Source organism: Pseudophryne corroboree, chromosome 3 (assembly GCF_028390025.1).
Source record: "Pseudophryne corroboree isolate aPseCor3 chromosome 3, aPseCor3.hap2, whole genome shotgun sequence".
Lineage (NCBI taxonomy): Eukaryota > Metazoa > Chordata > Amphibia > Anura > Myobatrachidae > Pseudophryne > Pseudophryne corroboree.
The window spans coordinates 686,330,543-686,347,787 of NC_086446.1; the positions used below are offsets into that span (position 1 = coordinate 686,330,543).

General features: G+C 45.4%; 1 protein-coding gene across 12 annotated transcripts in view; it reads left to right on the forward strand.

Annotated features, from left to right (window-relative positions):
* Nucleotides 1-16,837, forward strand: part of CALHM3 (calcium homeostasis modulator 3) — a 140,569-nt gene extending 123,732 nt beyond the window's left edge. For 11 of the 12 annotated variants that reach the window (XM_063961996.1, XM_063961993.1, XM_063961992.1 and 8 more), the window contains 4 exons: nt 5,949-6,058; nt 11,520-11,591; nt 12,184-12,439; nt 14,538-16,837. In XM_063961996.1, the coding sequence (XP_063818066.1) occupies nt 5,949-6,058; nt 11,520-11,591; nt 12,184-12,439; nt 14,538-14,969 (870 nt within the window). In that variant the 3' untranslated portion in view covers nt 14,970-16,837. Of the gene's footprint in view, nt 1-5,948; nt 6,059-10,889; nt 11,592-12,183; nt 12,440-14,537 lie in introns of those variants that run through there. The other variant, XM_063962004.1, reaches the window with a different exon arrangement.
* The last annotated feature ends 408 nt before the right edge of the window (nt 16,838-17,245 follow it).

Sequence of the window (17,245 nt, forward strand, 5' to 3'; positions counted from 1 at the left end):
CTAACAGGACACACGAAATTTCTAGAATATTATATTTACAGTATATATAACAAAATGTGTAGTGTTGCAGTCAACGGAGCAGTTATTTTTAATTCTCACCTTTTCTATCTTTGAGCACATTCATTTGAATCTTGAATTGATTTTAACATATATTTTGCTTTCATGTTGGCCAATTAACGGCCTGTTAACATAGAAATAAAAGTTATATTTTACTATACACAGTGTGCACCTTAACAGTACAACCCTATTCTCTTTTTCCAATACCACACATGGGAAAGGACAGGTTCAAGGTTTAGCTTGTAAAAATCAATAGGATGTTTGGAAATAACCATCCCCAGTGGTAGATCAGGGGCGTAACTCCCAGAGGCAATGGAGACTCCTGTCTCCGGGCTTGAGCCCTAAAGGGGAACCTTTGTGGTTCACAGTGGGATCAAAGTGCTCTTCCAGCGGAGCTCTGCGGTGCACCAGATGCTGCTGCAGCTTTAATCAGCTCTGTCTCAGGAGCCAATCTATCACCTGCAATAGGGGACAGGACTGTTACCAATCAGCCTGCACTGTGGAGGTGCACCTGACGCTGCGGCTGGACTATGAGATGGGACTCACTGGTGAATTCTGCATGCTGCAGATGTCCGAATCTCGTGAGTCTGACCCTGGCTCACTGGCCATCATCACACAGCGCTGGTCCCTGTAGACTGGCTGAAAGCACTATCTATATAATTCTGTAAGTCGTGTGTGCTTATGTCACACACACGTACAGTTTTCCCTTTATTTAAGGGAGATGGGGGGAGCACCAAACTCCAACTTGCCTCTGGACGCCTGGGATGAACTTACGTCCCTGGGGTAGGGTGCCATCCATAAAGGAATGCCAGTTGAAGGCTATAAAGATTATGATTGGGAGTATTGAAATTTAAACCAATGGGATTTAGAGGGTCCTAGACCCAATAATTACAATTTTTTTATTACTGCTATTCGTGGTATAAAGTATTTAAGTACTGCCAGCATAATGTATATCATAGTTCCCTGTGATGTGTAAAAGTCATTTGCCGGCAGCTGCTATACTGTTGCACATGTATGGTCAGCTTACCGCATATGGGTGAGTGTTGAGTGCCGGGAAAACATATGGATCCTTTTCCAGGTACTTTTAGTGCAGTGTAATTTACAGGCTACAATGGCTAACGTTAGCTAGCAAGGCAAAGCTCAGGAATGATTTCCAGAGCTTGGTAAATTTGGCCAGCCCCATAGGTTTTTTTGGAGGCTTGCTGTTGCAGTCAAAAATGGGGGATTCCAGCAGATATATCTGATATCTGCTGCGGTTCCCTGTAGATACATTTGATGTATACAGTGCTTATTGCGAGTACGCCCCAAACATGTTTTTTTTTTTTTTGAGGACTACCCCGCAAATAATAGTTGATAAATAGGCCCCTTAGAGTGATTCATTGATTCATTCTGGATTAAGAGTGACAACCAAAAGTTCTTAAATTCCAAAGTTAAGGCCTGATTCTGATTTGTAAGCAAAGCAAAAAAAAAAAAACCCACAAAGAAAAAAACCCAAGTAACTGTGCACCTGGGCAAAACCATGTTGCACTGCAGATGGGGCAGATGTAAAATGTGCAGAGAGATTTAAATTTGGGTTGGGTCAGGTGTGTTTAAAATGAAATCTAAATTGCAGTGTTAACATAAATCTCTCTAACATTTGTGGGCTACATGCAAAAACAGACAGTATTTACCCGGGTCTGGGACTAAGGGTCGACAACAAAAAGGTCGACACCAATTGGTCGACACACCTTAGGTCGACATGGACAAAAGGTCGACATGGAGAAAAGGTCGGCAGGAACAAGGTCGACATGAAAAAAGGTCGACATGAGTTTTTTATGTTTTTTTGGTGTCGTTTTCTTCGTAGAGTGACCGGGAACCCCAATTAGTGCACCGCGTCCCCTCGCATGGCTCGCTTCGCTCGCCATGCTTCGGGCATGGTGCCTTCGCTTCGCTCGGCACAGATTATCGTTCCAATCGTAGTCCACGTGGATCGTTAAGTATGAAAAGGTTCCAAAAAAAGAAAAAAAATCGTGAAAAACTCATGTCGACCTTTTCCCATGTCGACATTGTTCCTGTCGGCCTTTTGTCCATGTCGACCTAAGTTGTGTCGACCAATTGGCGTCGACCTAAGGTGTGTCGACCTTTTTGTTGTCGACCTGGAGTCCGGATACCATTTACCCTGCACAGAAAAAATACAAGTGTATTTGCTCCCCTTGTAAAGCAACATGGTATGTTCCAATTTGGAAGGTACAGTAGACTGTGGAATTCAACATACTATAAAACCCAAAGTTCATACGTGAAAAATTCCAGTTTATGTTCCGTCTGCTCCGACCTGAATCCCCGGAATGTTAGGGTTAGGTCTGAAGGCCCTAACCAACACAAAGGTGACTGTGGACCACCATGTTGTGTAGAAACGTGGTAGAGAGGAATTAAGTCAATATCCCGGCGGTCGGGATCCTGCCGGTCAGAATTTCGACGCCAGGATCCCGACTGCTGAGAATGCCAGCAGCGGTGCCAGGGCTATTCCCACTTGTGGGTGTCCACGACACCCATAGAGTGGGAATAGAATCTGTGGCAATTGTCGCGAGCCACGGAGCCCACAGCGTGGCGAGCCCACAAGGGGCTTTCTAGTGCTTGCACCGCTGCCGGCATTCTGGCGGCCAGGATCCCAAGGTACAGTAGGTATTCTGACCTCCATGATCCTGGCCGCTGTTATTCCAACACCAACCTGGTAGAGAGGGGACAGTCTATTTTAACTTCGCCAAGTACTTAGTATTCAGTGCTAGAATACTTGATCTACTATACATGGAAAACCCAAACCCAGATACTCCAGTGCTTTTTCAGGTCTATGGTGGCATTGGGTACGGGTTCCCGACGGTCAGAATACCATCGCCGGGATCCCGACCACCAGAATACCGGCAGGGGGGCAGTGCAACAAAGCCGTTTGCGGGCTCAGTGGCTCGCTGCACTCACCACAGGTTATATTCCCACTTTCTGGGTGTCATGCAGGGCCGGTGCTAGGGAGTTCGGCGCCCCCCTGCAAACTATAAATTTGCGCCCTCTCATATTCAACAAAGGGTCAGCGCGCACCTTTGGTGTGCGCCAGGAAAAGGGATGTGGTCTCACAAGTAAGGGGCATGGCCACACAATAGTACCCACATTTAAAATTACGCCACACAGTAGCACAATCTTATCTTATACGTAATGTCCTACCCATAGTAGTAGCGTCCTTATATGTAATGCACCCCAGTAGTAGTAGCATCCTTATACGTAGTGCACCCCAGTAGTAGAAGCATCTTTATACGTAATACCCCCCCAGTAGTAGACGCATCCTTATACGTAATGCCCCCCCAGTAGTAGTAGCAGCAGCGTCCTAATACGTAGTGCACCCCCAGTAGCAGCAGCGTCCTAATACGTAGTGCACCCCCAGTAGCAGAAGCGTCCTTATAAGTAATTTCCCCCTAGTAGTAGTAGCGTCCTTATACGTAATGCCCCTCCAGTAGTAGTAGCTTCCTTATACATAATGCCCCCCTCCTAGTAGTAGTAGCGTCCTTATAAGTAATTCCCCCCTAGTAGTAATAGCGTCCTCCTTATACGTAATGCCCCCCAGTAGTAGTAGCTTCCTATTACGTAATGCCCCCTCGCAGTAGTAGTAGCGTCCTTATACATAATGCCCCCCATTAGTAGCGTCCTTATACGTAATGCCCCCTCCCCCAGTAGTAGTAGCGTACTTTCATGTAAAGCCCCCCCCAGTAGTAGCGTCCTTATACATAATGCCCCCCCAGTAGTAGTAGCATCCTTATACGTAATGCCCCCCCAGTAGTACTAGCATCCTTATACGTAATGCCCCCCAGTAGTAGCGTCCTTATATGTAATGCCCCCTCCCACAGTAGTAGTAGCGTACTTACATGTAATACCCCCCAGTAGTAGCATCCTTATACGTAATGCCCCCTCCCCATAGTAGTAGCGTACTTACATGTAATGCCCCCCCCCAGTAGTAGCGTCGTTATACGTAATGCCGCCCCTGTACTAGTAGCATCCTTACATGTAATGGCCCCCCTGTAGTAGCGTCCATAATGCGTGTGCACACAGACATACCTCACACACACAATTCACACATATATACACGCATACACCCCCACCACACACACACACACACACACACACACTTATCTCTCACCCTCCAATTACCTAAGTCTGGCTGTCCCTCTCTCTCCAGCAGCCTGGTCCGTTTAGCTCCGCCCCCTTCTGTACCATGTAACTCCACCCCCTCCTCTGATCCTACACAGCCGTTGTCACAGGTGATTGGGGGGGGGGGGGGGGGGGGCTTTCCATGCTGCCTGCGCTGCACAGCAGCTGGCAGCAGCAGCAGGGGGTGACAGAACGGCGCAGCAGGGAAGGGATGCAGAGCATGGAGAGCGCCTCTCCGTCCCAGCGCCTCCCTGCACTGCATCCCTTCGCTGAGTGGGTAGCGCCTGGCCTGGTCTTGGACATCCAGGAGAGGGAATAGCCATGGCGGCGCTGCCGGCATTCTGGCTGTCGGGATCCTGGTGTCGGTATTCTGACCGCCGGGAACCCGACCGCCGGAATCCTGACTACATTCCCTATGGTGAGTATAATGCATTTTCTATGCACATTCTCAGGTTACCTGGAAAGCACCTTAAAGCTCCATGACACTTAAAGATAAAAAAAATGTAGTACTTCCATCCTACTTGAGTAAAAGAATTTAGAATATAACATTGGTGACCACTGGAGACATTGGGGCAGATGTATTAACCTGGAGAAGGCATAAGGAAGTGATAAACCAGTGATATGTGCAAGGTGATAAACGCACCAGCCAATCAGCTCCATTATGTAAATTAACAGTTAGGATCTGATTGGCTGGTGCCTTTATCACCTTGCACGTATCACTGGTTTATCACTTCCTTATGCCTTCTCAAGGTTAATACATCTGCCCCATTATTCTGCCTAAAGCTAGATTTAGTCGCTATCTGTAGAGTCGGTAAAGGACAGTTACATTCATTGGAGGAATTAAGGGGGTCATTCCGAGTTGTTCGCTCGCTAGCAGTTTTTAGCAGCCGTGCAAACGCATAGTCGCCGCCCACGGGGGAGTGTATTTTCGCTTTGTAGGAGTACAAACGCCTGTGCAGCAGAGCGCCTGCAAACACATTTTGTGCAAAACAAGACCAGCCCTGTAGTTACTTATCCTGTGCGATGATTGCTGCGACGAGTGACACGGTAATGACATCAGATACCCGCCCAGCAAATGCACGGCCACGCCTGCGTTTTTCCAAACACTCCCAGAAAACGGCCAGTTGACACCCAGAAACTCCCACTTTTTGTCAATCTTCTTGTGACCGCCAGTGCGACTGAAAGCGTCGCTAGAACCTGTGCAAAACCACGATGCTCGATCTACACGAACGTCGCGCGAGCACATGCGGTGCATACGCATGCGCAGATTTGCCATTTTTTTAACTGAATGCTGCGCTGCGAAAAAACGTCAGTGAGTGATCAACTCGGAATGACCCACTAAATTCTGTGATGTCCGCAAAGTGCCACAAGAACACAGTGAGAATGATCAAAGCAGCAGCACCTTACAGACACTAACATCACAAATTTTCCCAGCACCCCTGTTAGGTGAGTAGGAAAATGAGCAATATTGGGCTACTATGATTCTGTGGAATGTGTGCAAAACATGAGTCAAACATTGCAACCACACATTGCCAGGAAATGAATTCTTTCCTATGCATAATAAACAATGGTTAACAGTCCTGAGTAGTAACACTTTACATATATAATTGGAATTGGCAAAAGAGCGTATATATTTTATCATATACATTCTAATGTTACCAGTGCAGTAAAGTTATCTCTTTGAGCCCGGTTAATATGTAATCTTGTCTTCTCTTTTTCAGGGCATTGGTTGCATATTAGTGGTGACGTTTATTGTGCTTGCTGCTGTCGCACGAATTGTAACCCCTTTTTTCAACAGGGTTGCATCACTGCAACTACTCTACTGGAGCAGGTACGCAGACGTGGAGGAGAAATGTTTTGAGGCTATGTGCAAAGAGTACAATTTCATACTTGCAGATAGGTCTATAAAGAGGTACTTTGAAAGAAGAAGAGAGGACAGAAATGGGGAAATACATGGAGATAAAAGAGATGTTATCAACACTGAAATGGAGACACTGATGTACGTGGACAAGTGGTACAACTCTCGCCCACCAATATGTGGCACAGATGTTCCAGACCATCAGCATTGATTGCATCTGAAGAGTTTTTTAAAGATATTGGGTCTTCTGAAAGATGATTATTACTAAACCAAGAACTAATGAAACTATAATGTCAGCCACATTAGATATCTGTCGTGGCTTTCCAACTAATGGATATACTGTAGGACCTAACATGGTTCTTTAAAGCTTCTCTATTATTTCCTATTGCATTAAAAAAAATGTAAGTAACATCTACAGTTACTCTGTAAAACCTAACATGCAAAAAAACACATGTAATCAAAGCTGTTTGATGCTTCACCATGCTCTGGGGGAGGTGTATGTTGGTCCACATTTTCAGGGCCACCAAGATATTGGCTAGGCACCAGCACTAGAAAGGGGTTGGTAGCATTTTATGAAAATCAAGGCACTTTAAAGAAGTTGTGCATAGAGGAGGCTATGTCCATGTCCCAGACATGCCCAGCCCCAGGTACTCTGTATTCATTGCCCCCACTCTCTGTGTTCTTGCACACTTCCTAGGCCCCCGCTCTACTCTTCGGGGCATGCACATACCAAAGCCCTCATGCATACTCCGAACAGCAAAACATAGGGGGTTATTCCGACCTGATCTCATGCTAGCTATTTCTTGCAGCGCTGCGATCAGATAGTTGCTGCCTATGGGGGGGTGTATTTTTGCTTTGCAAGTGTGCGAACGCATGTGCAGCCAAGCAGAACAAAAAAGATTTGTGCAGTTTCTGAGTAGCTCAAAACTTTCTCAGCCGCTGCGATCACTTCAGCCTGTCCGGGACCGGAACTGACATCAGGAACCCTCCCAGCGAACGCATGGACATGCCTGCATTTTTCCAAACACTCCCAGAAAACGGTCAGTTGCCACCCATAAACGCCCTCTTCCTGTCAATCTTGCGATCGGCTTGGCGAATGGTTTCTTTGTTAAATCCATCGCACAGCAACGATCTACTTTGTACCCGTACGACACACCTGCACATTGCGGTGCATACGCATGCGCAGTTCTGACCTGATCGCAGTGCAGCGAAAAAACCTAACATGCGATCAGGTCGGAATGACCCCCATAGTTCTTTCTGAGCATAAGCAAGGCTGGGGCATGCAGGGCGAAGCTTCATTTGAAGCACTAGTCCCTACATTCTCAGAGGCTAAGGAGGGCGGACCAAAATTATGAGGCCCACCCCCAAATTTTGCTATGGCAGCTGGCAATGCTGTGTTGCACCACTGGTTTACACCAACATCTGGAGTTTCTTTGACAGCTCTTTACATGTCAATATTTACTCTATAGACACAGAAGATCATTGAGGGGTCGAGTTATCACCATTCGCATCTGAGAATGCGGATGAGATGTGATAAAATCGACCCAATCCGAACTGCGATAATTGGTTACATCGCATGGATTTATCAATTATCACATGCATGGACAGGGCTCTGTCCCTGCGATGCCACTCCACGGCATTATTGGAGTATGTTTAGTAAAGAATACCCTGAGTATGTGCTGCGCACGCTCCAACGTGACCTTTGTGCTGACGACATCACCGGGTCGACCACCCGTCGTGACTACCCCCTCTCCGTGTCGCGACCCCTCCCCCCAAATGCTGATCATACTCACCAACCACGGATCTGTGCTCTGGAGGGCTGCCGTTCATCAGGACTCCATGCTGCTGTGACCTCCAGTGCTGTAAAGCATCACTTCACTGCACCATGGGTCACAGGAGCAGCAGTGAGCCCCGATGACTGGCAGCCCACACCGGAGCACCGGTCATCGGTCCCTAGGTAGGTTAGTATGATTTTTTTTTTTTGTTACACAGTGGTCAGCGGACACACATAGCTGATCCCACTGCCACTCCCCGCTTAACTTTCTCTGCCTAGGGGCAGAGCCGTCATGTGGCCGGGGAGCCGGAGTTGTCTACACCAGGAGCTGTCAGGAGCCAGAACCCAGTGCTGCAGAAGGTAACAAACCCCCAATATGTTGCAGATCGTGCCAGCTTTTCGGGGTAATTGGATATCCCCCATTGTGTGCTTCAAACTGGCATGCTTTTCCACATGGCCTGGACTTACCTAAGGCTTGGAGAGGGTTGTGGCAGAGTTCCTCCATACACTAGTTAAAAGATCTTTAGACAGTGCTCAAATGTTTTATGCTCAGCAATGCTTATGCTTAATTGTTATGCTTTATCAATTGCACGTTTATGCTTAATTAATTGTCTTACATTTTAATTGATTAATCACAGACCGAGTCAATAAATCTACCAGTGCCATATTCACGTTTTAAGGTGGGGAGGAACAAGATGGACTGAGTTCCACCTCCTCCATGGCCGTGCACAGTAACTCCCAACAGAAAAGGCCGCCCCACCACCCTTGTCAGTAGATGATGTGGGCGGCGCTAATGTAACTGACAAGCTGCAGCTGCCTCCCCCTTCCTCAGGTCCTGTCAGTTCCACGGTCCTCTCCCTGTGCCTCGCCCCTTCCTGGTACTCACCTAAGCTGAGTCTGTAGGACAGCATTCATCCCCTCCTCAGATCCCAGTGGCTATCCTTTTCTGGCACGGTGTATGTGATGTCATGCCATCACTGCTGCTGAAGTGCAGAACAGCCATGAAGAGAAGCAGGCTCTGTGCAGGCTGAAGACAAGGAGACAGAAGGCTGGAGGGACACAGAGAGGTGGGGAATCTGCTGGAGAGACACATGGCTTGTATAAACTGGAGGAACACAGGCAGTGAACTGCTGGAGTGACAAAGGCAGAGATGTGTATAAGGGGCACTGCTGTGGGCATTATGGCCCTCATTCCGAGTTGTTCACTCGCTAGCTGCTTTTAGCAGCCGTGCAAACGCTATGCCGCCGCCCTCTCTGAGTGCATTTTAGCTTTGCAGAAGTGCGAACGAAAGGATTGCACAGCGGCTACAAAAATTTTTTGTGCAGTTTCTGAGTAGCTCCAGACCTACTCCTAGCTTGCAATGACTTCAGACTATTTAGTTCTTGTTTTGACGTCACAAACACGCCCTGCGTTCGCCCAGCCATGCCTGGGTTTCCCCAGCCACTCCTGCGTTTTTATCTGACAAGCCTGCGTTTTTACACACACTCCTGGAAAACGGTCAGTTACCTCCCAGAAACACCCACTTCCTGTCAATCACTCTGCGGCTAGCAGTGCGACTGAAAAGCGTTGCTAGCCCTTGTGTGAAACTACATCGGCTTTTGTGAAAGTATGTCATGCGTGCGCATTGAGCCGCATACGCATGCGCAGAAGTGCTGATTTTTAGCCTGATCGCTGAGCTGCGAACAACTGCAGCTAGCGATCAACTCGGAATGACCCCCTATGTGTATAAGCACCACTATTGTGGGCATTATGTGTAAGGGGCATTACTACTGTGGGCATCGTGTACAAGGGACAGTACTGAGCAGGGCCGGACTGGCCATCTGGCACTTCTGGCAAATGCCAGAAGGGCCGATGGCCACGTGGGCCGGTCCAGCGGTCACTGAGACGCGCTGCCGCTCAGTCCGGCGGCAGCGCGTCTCAGCTGTCAGGATTGGAGAGCTGTGAGGGACGGGGGTGAGAGCGCCGGGCGCCCGCCAGCACGGCTGTGTCTGGCGCGGCGCGTATAGCGGACTTCAAAGCAGCCGCCAGTTCGTGAGCCAATCAGAGCTCGCGGACCGGCAGCCAATCAGTAACATGAATAAGAGGCACTAATGTTTTATTTAATGTGACTAGGGGGCACTACTACAATATGTAGTGCAATATGAATCTGGAACTATGTGCAGTGTAATATGAATAAGATTGCTCTACTGTGTGGCATAATTTGAAATAGGGGTACTATTGCGTGACTACTCCCATCCTTGTGAGACCACACCCCTTTTTTGCAACCAGAGCGGTGCCTAAACCCTAGCACTGGTCTTGGCTCCGCCTAGTGTGTGTGTGTGTGTCTCCAGGACCACTTTAAGCACTGGGCCCACATTTCCTGCCTACTTATGTGACTAGAAAGTACAGTACATGCAAACTTTCACAAAATTATAGCTTTGTGGGTGAATTCTCATAAGAAATGGCTCAGTGAGGGGAAAATCTAGGATATCCCATTTTTTCTTTACTTTCCTGGAACTTAATTTGCTATCTTCTGTCTTATTGTGTATTGGTCAAATGTATGTTGAAGAATCATTATCAACTGTTAATACACGTGTGTATTTTTGAAAATGCATTAATTAAACATCGACAAACAAAACAAATGAACTGTGACCCATTTTCTGCTAGATAATTCCATTCCTGCAAATACAGGGGCTCTTGTTTCAGCTTACTATGAACTGTTGCTGGTCACCCCAAAACAGAACTTCAAAAGGTCAAAAGGAGAGATGTATCAAGCCTTGGGGAGAGAGATAAAGTGAAGTACTGTAGTTGCCCAAGCAACCAATGAGCTTCTGTCATTTTAAAGACTGTGGTAGATAGATGGCAGAAGTTGATTGGTTGGTATGAACCACTTCTCAACTTTATCTTTCTTCAAGGCATGGTACATCTCTCCCAAAGTGAGCTAATTTGTAATTGTATCTATTATATTATGTGTAGTATAATAATAATAATAATAATATTATTATTATTATTATTATAAAAAACCTAAATGTTTAGCAATAATATATTTTGCTTTATCATACTGTTCCTAGAACACACGGTTTCTCATTGATTTTAGGTTCTGACGCACTTTATTTCCTAAATGTGCTCATCCGCTTACAGGAGAGCTGACAATAATATATTCAGTAAAACAAACATTTGACTAACTCATTTACCTGCACAAGCCGGGCACAGGCGCTGCAGCTTACATCACAGGCAGGGAGAGAAAGTCCTCCCAAATCTCAGCTTTGTGAACAGTCTGCACGGAGGGAAACACTGTAAAGGAATACATCTTCAAAGCTAGGCAAGAAAGCTTGCAATTGTCTTCAAGCAAAATTAAATATACATGCGTATACAAGGAAAAGCCTAGGGCTTCAATATACTATAGGTGAAGCGCACTGAATTTTTCTTTAAAGGCTGTATAGGATATCTTGGAACAGACCGCATCATGGATCGGTTTAAGATGATTTTTCAGTATTTCCAGTCAAACTCAGAGTCGGTGATGAACGGGATTTGTGGACTTTTAGCCCTCGCAAGTGTTAAAATCTACAGTTCACTAGAATTTAACTGCCCGTGTCTTCCCAGCTATAACATGATATATGGCATGGGGATTATGTTTGTGCCTCCGATTGCTCTTTTCCTCTGTGGTCTTATTGTTAATAGGCAATCAGTCATAATGATAGATGAATGGCAGAGACCCACCGGCAGAAGAAAGAAAGACCTGGCAATTGTAAGGTATGTTCCTAGATCTATCTATCTATCTATCTATCTATCTATCTATCTATCTATCTATCTATCTATCTATCTATCTATCTATCTATCTATCTATCTATCTAATCTATCATCTATGTATTTAACTGTGTATACACATAGATAGAACCCAGAAAATTAGAAATGATTGGGTTTGATTTTGGTAGCTCAAAGATGCTTTGACAAGGAGACATCAGAAGCCACAGGATGTAATGTAATATTAGTATGCAAAAAGCAAAATAGCATAAGTCATGCTTCCTGTTGGAGCCCCTTTGTGGTGGTGGCCCTAGGCTGCATCCTAAATCTAGCCCTGGATAGAGAGGAGAGAGAGAGAGAGAGATGGAAGGATATGAATACAGGCAATTATGTAAATAGCATAGATCTGCGTGGCTAGGTTTAGCTTATGTACAGTTTGCTGCATTTGGACAGATAAATAAAATAATAATACAAAAAATGATGACATAATGTACTGACTGTGGGTTTTTGTTTCACAAATTGCTCATGTCAAGAACAATAACTATGCCACTGAGTATGCAGATACACTGTCACTTATTTTATGTTGTCCTATTACTGGCAGGTATATGTGCACATCAGTGCTCACGCGTGCTATGGTTGCTCCAGTGGTCTGGATTTTGACAACACTCCTGGATGGAAAATGTTTTGTCTGTGCATTTAGTGGCTCTGTGGACCCAGACAAATTCCCAGGCTTTGCAAACAACACTTCACCGGACATGCAATTCCTGCTTTACAAGGTACCTTGTAAGGAAGACGTCATGATCAGAAACAATACCTCGAGGAAAGCCGTTTCCAGATACCTGAAATGCTGGTCACAGGTGAGCCCCGCATCCATATCCCTTGTGCTGCAATAGCTGTATCTGAAAACATTTTACACAATGTACTTAGTGGACCTGATGCAGAGATGGAACACACCACGGCTGCGTCTTCGGACACAGAAAGCTATTTTACAGCAGTTGTTTCCAAACCTGTGGGTTGATTTACAGTATAAAGCAGTGAAAAGAGTGGAGAAGTGGACTAGTGGTAGTGTTTCCTTGGACAACCAATCAGCTTTAATCAAGCACATTTTACAAAATGATAGGTAGAGGCTAATTGGTTGCTATGGGCAACTTCTCCACATCTCATTCTCCGCTCTTTTCACTGCTTGATACATCAACCCCTTTGTCCTCAAGATTTAAGAATATCTATGGTAAGTCAAATTACCCAGCTCTGCTCAAGCATGGATATACTTAAAGCCTGGACTGTTAGGGTGCCTTTGAGGACTGAGGGGGACATTTACTAAGCAGTGATAAGAGCGGAGAAGTGAGCCAGTGGAGCAGTTGCCCCATCAACCAATCAGCAGCTCTGTATAATTTTATAGTATGCAAAGTATAGATGTTGCTTCAGTGCTGATTGGTTGCCATGGGCACTTCTCCACTGGCTCACTTCTCCGCTCTTATCACTGCTTAGTAAATATCCCGAGCCTGGAAACCTCTACACTGCGGTTTACCAATTGAGTTTTTGTTCTGCCAACATGTAAACTTTATATTTTCCTTTGTAGTACAAAAAAAATGAGAAAATGTACATGTTAATCAAGCGTTAAGAACAATACTTCCCTTATTGTTCTTAGCGCTTGATTAACATGTACATTTTCTCATTTTTTTTGTACTGCATATTGTTTTAAAAGTAAGGTGAAACTTCTGAGAATTGTACCTAGTCAGCAGCTTTAGCGCCTGGTTGTGATACACTCAAACCCATTCCATTGTCACTTTATATTTTCCTTTGATTGCAAATGTCTCACTCTACTGTATATGATTACTGTACATTAGTGGATGTCAACTATGGTTGATAATAGCCTGATAATTTAAAATTATAACATTAGCTGTAACGTACATATATTACACCTATACATACATGCAGTGGCGTAAGTTCATCCCAGTTGCCCGGAGGCAAGATAAATATCGGTGTCCCCGACCCTATATTTAGATAAATATATGTATGTATGTGTGCATGTGTGTGTGTATGGAGTGTTCTGAGAAAAAAATGGATATACTGTATATATAAATTTCATTATCTTTTATTTTAAGTCACACTTTTCTTAGCAGTCATACCCAGGATTAGAACCCATGGCCTGTAACAATGACAGCAGACATTTTACTGATGGAGCTATTTGCTCCTGTGTAGGAAGCATGAAAATTCTAACAATATGAAGTTACGTGTTAACTTCATATAGTTAGAATTCTCATATTTCCTATACGGGAGCAAATAGTTCCATCAGTAAGGTGTCTGCTTCCTGTTTAATAGGTCGTGGTTTCTAATCCTGGGTATGAAACTTTTAAAATGTCTATCTACAGTATAATAAAAATGGCGTGATTTGTAAGGTGCAGGGACCAGTGAGGAAGTCGACCACTGAAGAGATAGCAGCAGCTATCAATTAACTTAATTCAGTGGTGTCACAGAATGAGAGGATAGGTGCCCCCCTTCAGAGCAGGAGCCCGGCGGCAGATGACTCCGTTGCCTCCCAGAGTTACGCCTCTGCATACATGTGTAATTTGCAGTTGACAGTTGGGAGATGACTGGCTGGTATTTTATCTCTCTCCACTTTATCTATCTCCATGACTTAGTAAATAGACCCCTTCATTCATTAAATCCCCCCCCCCCCCCCCGTCCTCCTTATTAGTCTTACTTCTTCTAGAAAATGATGGAGGAAATATGAAAGGTTAATACATAAATAACTGTAGTAATGGGGCAGGATGCAATAGCGAACTCGGGTGTTTTTTTAAAGGGGCAACCATGTACTAGGCTAAACCATGCCTTGTATACGATTGCCCCATTAAATAACGTCCGAGTACTATTACATCCGGCCCATGATGTCTATTTTCTTTACCTGCTCACATTGTTTCATAGTGCATTTCAATGTACTGTGTTTGAACCCAGGCTTTAGGATGGAGCATCCTGCTGTGTCTCATTGTCCTGGTGTTCCTTGCCCGTTCCCTCAAGCCTTGCTTTGACCAGACAGCTTTCCTACAGACCCGCTACTGGAGCAACTACATTGACATTGAGCAGAAGATCTTTGACGAGACCTGTTGTGAGCATGCACGGGACTTTGCCCACAAATGCATTCTCCATTTCTTCCAGAGCATGCACAATGAGATGAAGGTGGCTTGCTTCACTAAGAAGACAGAGGAGGATGAGGAAGATCACCTGCACGGGATTACGGATCAGGAGCATGTCAACAAACTCTTAAAATCTTGGTACCAAAGCAAACCCCCGCTTTCAGTCAATCACCCAACTCAGCGGCAACATGTTAAAGGAAAAAGCAATGGCTGCTGCTTTGAAAATCATAGTGACAAACAAACAGATGTGTGAATGCAATGCTTAATCCAAAACAAGCTACAGACACATTGGGCCTAATTCATACTTATACGCAATGCCGATGTTTTTGCAATGGAGCAATTTATCAGCAGACTGCACATGTGCTACGATTGCACTGTGCATACACCAAAGTACTTTTACAATCGCGCTCGCATTGATAGTCTGTACACAGATTGATTGACAGGAAGGGACCATTTGGGGGAGTTAATGTGGGAGTGGTGACAACAACGCAGGCGTGTCATGGCCGTTTTTTTAGGTATTTGCCTTCAGCTGCGATCATATATGTGGAGAAACATGGCACCAGCATCGTTACTGCCGTGACCAGTCTGTGTAGCCATAGTTCAACCCTAGGAATTGATGTCCATTGTTATTTTATTATTACGTCGGTGTTGCGTATGAGTATGCAATTGCGGAGGACTTTGTGATGGCTCTGGTGATCTTCTTTCATGGGTGTCAGCTTCACTTGCGATGATTAGCAGTTTCGTGAACTGGAAAAAATGCAGCTGCATAGGCATTTACTAACAACCATGAATTAGGCCCATTGTATATTTTTTGTTTTTCCTAGATTCTTTATGCCTCCATAATATTACTTACCAGCACATTACATGGCTCCTTTTCACAGTGATTCTGTTTATAAGCCATGTACAGATGTGTCCACATACATTTAGCCTCCTGGTACGTTAAATTACCCTTCTAGTCATGTCATGCTGTGGTGTAACTTGGTAGTGCCGAGCGTCTTTTTGTGCGACTTTTTTCCATTAAAATACATCTTATTTGCATCATTATGAAAGTAGGATGCACAAGCAGCCTATGCTGACTAAAATGATATGTGGCATGCCTATATTCTATGTGCAACCGCTGCTGTATTTGCATATGAATTGGTATGCTACAGAGTTTTCCTAGTAAACCCAGTAATGTAGCATTTCATATGCAGCTACAGCTGCAGACACACACACACACACACACACACACACACACACAGAATTTAGTGTGGCATGGAAAGCATAGTTCTACATGGAGTTAATGTGGAACATCAGGATTTCCCAGGTTTAGAAGAGCAGGACAGAAGGGTTCACTGCAGGTTTTACCTCAATCAGTTGTCAGCCAGAAACTACTGTAGGCTAATTAATTAACAGCACCTGTAATCTGCCTTTTTGTATGTGTTTAGTGCACAGAGATATGGGGGTCATTCAGACCTGATCGCACACAAGCTTTTTTTGCAGCAGTGTAATCGGGTCTGAAATGCGCATGCGTATGCTCCGCAATGCACAGGCGCATTGGCTGCCTGCGACGGGGATTGCCGGACAGCAACGGATTTAACGAAGAAATCGATCGCACCAACATTTGCAAGAAGATTTACAGGAAGAGGCCAGCTGTGGGTGTCAACTGACCGTTTTTAAGGAGTGACCGGGAGAATGCAGGCGTGTCCACAACCATTTTAAGGGAGGGTTCCTGACGTCAGCTCCAGGCCGGATCATCGCAGCGACTGAGTAAGTCCTGAACTGTGCAGAGACTGCACAAACTTTTGTTTGTGTAGCTCTCTGCACAAGCAATCGCACCCCTGCACAACGATTACGCCCTCCCCCTGTAGGCGGCAACTACCTGATCGCAGCACTGCAAAAAACCACCTGCGTGCGATCAGGTCTAAATCACCCCCTTTGCTCCTTATGGCAGTTAGTGCCCAGGCGATAGGTGGGAGTGTAGGGTTACGTTAGGAGCCATTTTGATCATGCACTGTTTGTGACTACGAACATTTGGACTGTCACCTGCTGTGTTGAGAACTGCCTGTAAACCTGACTTACAATTCCTGCATATGAAGCTGTATCCTGCCTGAGGTGGAAATAAAAGTGTTTTGGATCTTACCCTACCTTTGTGATTTCTGTCACAATAGGCATGGCGCAAATCATTTTAAGCAGCATAAGATGATTGTGTGTCCTATTTACATAGTAATGCGAATAAGAAACATTTTCTTTAAAAAAAAAAAGATACCCGATGCTAACAGAGTTGCATACCTCCCAACTTTCCCATTTTTTTAGGGCTGTCTCGCTATCCCACCTGAGGGCCGCAGTGTCCCGTGGTGGGGGGGGGGGCAGTTGGAGGCTCCTGTCACTCACCGCTCTGCTGTAGAGCAGCGGTGAATAGATGCTGTGTGTATGCGCACAGCGTCTATTCACAGGTAACAGAGGGACTGGGGGCATGCCAGAAGCTCACAGAGCGCTGGTCATGCCCCCACTGTGACAAAAACGGGAGGTGTCAGGCGGTTGCAGCAT